Source organism: Sprattus sprattus (genome assembly GCF_963457725.1).
Source record: "Sprattus sprattus genome assembly, chromosome: 1".
Classification (NCBI taxonomy): Eukaryota; Metazoa; Chordata; class Actinopteri; order Clupeiformes; family Clupeidae; genus Sprattus; species Sprattus sprattus.
Genome location: NC_137920.1, coordinates 64,226,266 through 64,232,599, shown reverse-complemented (window position 1 = coordinate 64,232,599; position 6,334 = coordinate 64,226,266). Strand labels below are relative to the sequence as shown.

The following is a 6,334-nucleotide window of genomic DNA, read 5'->3' as shown; positions in this document are numbered from 1 at the left end:
TCACTGCGAGAGTGTGGCTGTTGCTGAAGTTGCGGAAGGGTTGGTGGGGTGGTGATGGTGGTGTTCAGATGATATGGATCATAGTCCCTTATGCTGTAAATAAAATGGTGTCTCCTGTCCTTACAACACCAGTGTGAAAACACGCCAGACTGACAGGATGTCTAAAGTAGTACAGAACATGACCTACGACTTCTTAGGGCCTACGACCTCCTCTCATTCCGACATTTTGGTAAGGGCACATCAGGCAACAAACATTGTTGCAAACTCGTTGCCCAAGTGCTTTTAATCCACTAGATTCCAGTTGAGATTATTCGTCCTCCATAATAATGATGTGATGGAAATGAAAGGCACCCTGAGCCTCATGTACCACATCTCACTCCATTTCACATAGCCTAACTGTGATAATCTATTGCACAACACATATGTTTACTGATTGATTTGAGACATTACGATTATATTTTTTAACAACAGTCATGTAACATGTTAACTAGTGTGCCTGAGTGACCACCAGTATCAACATGCGTACAGCATCTATATCTATCATGAAACATTTTCACCATGTTGGCTGTGATCGTGTCACCTATTGGAACCGTGCGTCTTGTTTTGCGCTCCAGGGCAGTGCTACCTGCTTTGTGTGGGGGTGTGTGAAGGCACTAAAGCTCAGGCTCAGCCCAGAGACAAAGGGGCCCCTGGCAAAGTGCTGACGACAGCCCAGTCAAATGAGTCACCGACCATTCACCCGCGCCCTGTATAAATACCCCCACAACATCCGCGACACGAGACCGATTGGTATTCCCGTCAGCGTGCACAGCTCATTTTTGGATAGGTCTGGTAAGCCAATGATAAAAAAGGGTGTACAGTTTTCTAATGAGGATTAATTTCATGTTTGGTTCATATCTTAAAAATAGATATTTTTTTCCAGCAGTCTCATTTCAGTGTATTAGTGTAAGAATGTATCATTATCCGTAAGGATGATATAGACTTAAAACATTAAAATCTGAAAGTTTAACATATTATATTGGTATATTGATACTTTTACTACTGTCACGTAAAGGTAAAAAATATTTAGTATAATTAGTTCTGTTTGTAGTAGGAGTTATTATTGTAATATATTAAATTGGCATATTTGTGCATATACAAATTCTTTGTACTTGATGGAGCATAGATCCTGATGGTAATCATTTGGTTACTAGATTACGGCTTCTATATTCATTTCACTTATAGTCAGAGAGACGGTGTAGCCGGAAGTACATCTGATAAAAGTGACATAAGATATAGAGTTTCCATCACAAATTCAGTCATTTTGAGTTTGTTTCTCTTCAGTAAAATGTTGAAAAGTGTTTCGTACAACATTCTGTGACAGTACATTTCTGGTGTGAGGGACTGATTGTTCAGACTGATAATGTAGCGAAAAGGATAAAAGCAACAATGATGTAACTGCCCTCTAGTACCTCTGTGGTCCTTTTGATGCTTAGAGGGAATATCCCGGGGTCACCCGGAATCCTCTGGATGTAATGTTCTTTATCCTTTTCATCTTCTTTGTGGATAACAGCATTTCTCTCTGTTCTTCATGTCTGTCAGTAATCAGGAATCAAACAAAATGGCTCAGACAAATCCCATGAACCCCATGAACCCCATGCCTATGGGCCCTTGGAAGGTGAGTATCAATTGGACAGCACAGACTTTAACACACACTTACACAAACAGAAACACACACACACACACATCAAAATGACTTCCCAAAGGTTTTCTATGTATTTTAATTTTCATGCAGAGCTGGTTTGCAAAACAAAACTAGCTGACAACCAGGACTACTAACACTCAACTGTCTAACTTTTAAATTTGTGCCTTCCCAGATCACCGTGTACGACCAGCAGCATTTCCAGGGTAGGCGCATGGAGTTCACCTCCTGCTGCCAGAACATCATGGAGTGCGGCATGGACAACATCCGTTCCCTGAAGGTGGAGTGCGGCGCGTAAGTGTTCTAGTGGAGAATGGATAGTTATGTAGGCCAAACGTGAGGGTCCACCACAACTATTCAAAACACAACAGGCTTTTTCCCATTTTAACTGATTGAATCTCGTATAGAAGTTCCAAACAACCTGTGAATACCTTAATAACTTACCATTTTTGCCCTTTACTGCCAATACTTATCTTTCCTACATATCTATGTTTGGCATTCATCGATTCTCTCTACTCTATTCTCTCTTGTGTTCTGCCTTTAGCTGGGTGGGTTATGAGCACTCCAGTTACACTGGGCAGCAGTTCGTCCTGGAGAGGGGAGATTACCCCTGCTGGGAGGCCTACAGCGGCAGCAACGCCTATCACATCGAGAGGATGATGTCCTTCCGCCCCATCTACTCCGCTGTGAGTAACTTTAATCAGACACATGTCCACTAGAACAACATAAACATCTGTGTCTTTGTCATACACATGTAAACATATATACATTCATAACATACATACATACATACATACATACATACATACATACATACATACATACATACATACATACATACATACATACATACATACATACATACATACATACATACATACATACATACATACATACACACATACACACACACACATACATACATACATACATACATACATACATACACTACCTATACACCTACCTATCACTTATTATGTCCCCTCTTTATGCTTTGCCCGGAGCAGAGCCACAAGGAGTGCCGCATGATGGTGTACGATTCCGAGAACTTCATGGGCAAGCAGTGGGAGATGTGCGATGACTACCCCTCTCTTCAGGCCATGGGCTGGGGCATCAGCGAGGTCGGCTCCATGAACGTGCAGAGCGGAGCGTAAGTCTCACCACCCACTCATAAGGCAGGAGACTGCTGTCTGTCTATGGAAATCACATGAGCCCCATCCAGGCCAGTCACTAGTGATGGAGTCAGCACACAGACCTCGAAGCAGAGAGCGTTACATGTTTGTGGTGTTTGTCTTACTTCAGTCACTGAAATATGATTCCAGCTAAGTTAGGACATCTACTCTGGTAGCAATTCGAAACACTTTTTTATCCTAGCCCTCTCACAGCTAAAGCAATTATAGCAAAAATGAACTGTGTGCAATTAACAACCTTCTCTGTTTCCCTTTCCCCTCAACAGTTGGGTGTGCTACCAGTATCCTGGTTACCGTGGACACCAGTACATCATGGAGTGTGATTGTCATGCTGGAGAGTTCAAGCACTACAGGGAGTGGGGCTCCCATGCTCAGACCTTCCAGATCCAGTCCATCCGTAGAATCCAGCAGTAAGAGGACCCTCCGGTGCCCTTCCTTCCTCCCCTAGCCCTTCACTTCCTTAATGCCCCCACCTACCCCCCTACCCCCTGATACCCCTCTCATGGCTCCACTTCCACTTTACTGCTCCTAGCCCTGCAGGTCTGGCTAGACCACAAGGACCACAGGCCCCAAGACCTGGTGGTATACCACCGTAACATTGTTCACAGCACTTTTTTACCCATCACTTCAGGAAAGATAGGATGTGAGAAAAAGACAGAAGGAAAGTAAAAAACTGAAAGGAATGAGACATAAGGAACGACAAACCACCTGCAAGAATCGCCAGTATCACAGAATGGCTGTGGTGTGGCAGGCTGCCTCAGACATGGCTCCTCTTTTTCATCATCACACATCATGATTGTAACCTCTGAAGTCATCATGGTAACCATGACAACGAGATTGATGAATAAAGAGAGTGAGCAAATCAGAACACGGAAAGGGTGTAATTATTATGAAATAAATTGACTGTGTAGTGTGCATTTGTTTTTGTGCTTAATTATTCTACATTTACAAAATGTACTGAAGTCATATTAAGCCTTTGAAGCTGTACACCCATCAAACGATCACAAGCGTTGGATCATACAGTTTAAAAAGGAATCAATTCCTTTCAGAAAATGAATGAAAAAACATGAAAGACAAAAGGGTTAAAAAGCACATGCCCAATTTTTTGGTGAGATCAAATTCTGAGCTCTGTATAAGATCCAGTCTGCCAGCACTCTAAATACAGCCAGTGGTAGTCTCTATTGACAAGCACACATTGCCACTGCCATGCTCTAAGAGAGTAGTTTGAATTGAGAGACTTATAATCAAATTAATGTATAGTATAATGTATTTACTGTATCTGGGTACCTTTCAAGTCCAATCCTCTCAGAACACTCCGAAACATCCAAAACATTAGTTCTTGGTCCACAGGGGTATATCCTTGGGCCCATCTTGTTCAGTACCAGCACACTGTCTCTAGGTGATATATTCAAGAGTGCATCTTAGATTAGCCTAACCAGATCTAACACATCAAAACCCTTCTCAAATACCCCTCCACCATATGCTAACATCCCCAGATACTTTTCCTGATGCTGTAAAGCTCACACATCCATCACCACCAACATTAATGATTGCAATGGTTTTCCTTTGACCTCCTCTCTTTAAATGTAGTGAATGCTCTGCTGTGGGACATTAGGGCTGCTCTAAGCAAATCTAACAGATAGCTGACATGTCTTTCTCTAATGTCACCAGGAAACAGCAGAGCTATCTATGTCCAGCAGGTGGTAGCATTCACTGAAATATCTCCACCGGTAATCTCTCAAGCTCTTTACATCTTTCTCTCTCTCTGTTATGGTCACACCATACATCTGGTTGATCAGTCTCATAGGAATTTAGACTGTAAAGGCTTATGCGATACTGAAAGCAGCACAATGCTGATTCGTGCTGGAGAAGACAAATAGCTGATTTAAGACTATTGGTTTAATGTGTTTTTAAGTATTTGGCATCAGAATGATTACTTAATAATAATAATAATAATAATAATAATAATAATAACTCAATAATTCATTGGCAGCAGCTTGCATAATTTATTTGTCTGCAATTTATTGTGTGGATGAAAATATAGTTCAGAGCCTACCATTTTAATGTGTGGATGTGCAGAGCCTACTATTTTCAGACTTTTTCTTTATGTGATTGCAACTGCCAGCGTTATGCTGAATGTTTATTTGTAGATTAGTGATAACTGCTGTTTCAAAAACCTACAAAGATCTTGCAGTACTTCAGTAAATTCATTTTAGATAAAATATCCACACTGATGGAATAATATGTCCGAGCTTATTCTCTGTATCATCATGAGACAGTGGACAAAATACTATCTAATGATGGTCACATGTCTTGCGATAGCCCTGACATCACCTTATTATCTTCTTGTCGCATTTGGTCCATTTTTAATTTACGACACATTTGGGATGATCTTCTTGACGCAGTCAGCATCCGTTATCTGGATCTGCTAATGTTCCTGTATATTCCACACAAAGCCATCTGATGACCTCTGTCAGGATTCTAAATCTTCATCATTTCCACACCCTTTAAATCTCTCTGTTCTCCCCTCTTCTCCAGGGAGCTCTCAGTTCTTAAGTGGCTGGCCGTATAGCATCCTTGGTAACCAGAAGCCTTTTAACCAGAGTGCAAGTGATGATAATACAATGAATCAACAAGGTAATTCCTGATGGCCTCATCCGTGGTCGTTTTTGAGGTTGGGGGATAAATGGTACGGGGAAAGGCTGAAAAAGATCCTGTACTCCAATCATGATAGTGACAATCTGCATGAAATATGGCCAGCGGATCAGGCATTGACGCTGTTCCATTATCACTTAGATGCAATACTTTGCTGACCAATGCCAAAATGGTGCATTAAAGCAGTGTTGGTAATTATAGTCAATATTAACTTCAATATTATCTGAGTCATTTTGGCCATTTTAATGTTACAGATGCAATATGGTAATATGAGGCATTCAAGTCAGCCAGATAATGGTGTAGTCTAACTATATTATATTTCATTTTTCAAAAGACAACACTATGCCTTTGGTGACTGTTCTCTCCGTTTCTAGTAGGCATTTCAGATTGTCAGTCTGCTGTAGAATTATAATGTCTCTGTCAGTGGAGCAGTGCACCCCGAAATGTGAAGTTTAATGGACTGTTACATTAGGCCTCCCAGGAGACTCGGCTCTCTTCCTGTAAGGGAATGGGCTGCCTAGCCAAGAGTGGTATTGATTTCAAAACTTCACTTGAACAGTGACGGATCCAAACTGTTTCAACATGCAGATCCATGAATTGAGGCAAGTTTCTTAACCATAATTATGGGAAGCACCTGTGAGGGTTTGGGATAGTGCTGCTTTTCTCATGCTCTTTACTTTTTTTACTTCAGCATTACCGCCTTGGTTACTGGAAACATATTTTAGAGGAAGCAGAATAAATTCAACATAGGTCTGCGAGAAGACATGGTGTGAGATCATAGCAGAAGCATGCAGGGCAGGTACTGTGC

At 41.4% G+C, this 6,334-nt stretch overlaps 1 protein-coding gene across 1 annotated transcript; it reads left to right on the top strand.

Annotated features, from left to right (window-relative positions):
• Positions 1 to 1,600: 1,600 nt before the first annotated feature.
• LOC308379370 (beta-crystallin A1-2-like) lies at positions 1,601 to 3,285 on the top strand (the record flags this gene model as incomplete). The annotated part of the gene is made up of 5 exons (XM_080856485.1): positions 1,601 to 1,657; positions 1,857 to 1,975; positions 2,226 to 2,367; positions 2,689 to 2,831; positions 3,138 to 3,285. The coding sequence occupies 5 exons, from the start codon at positions 1,601 to 1,603 to the stop codon at positions 3,283 to 3,285; spliced, it is 609 nt and encodes a 202-aa protein (XP_080712611.1).
• Between the last annotated feature and the right edge of the window lie 3,049 nt (positions 3,286 to 6,334).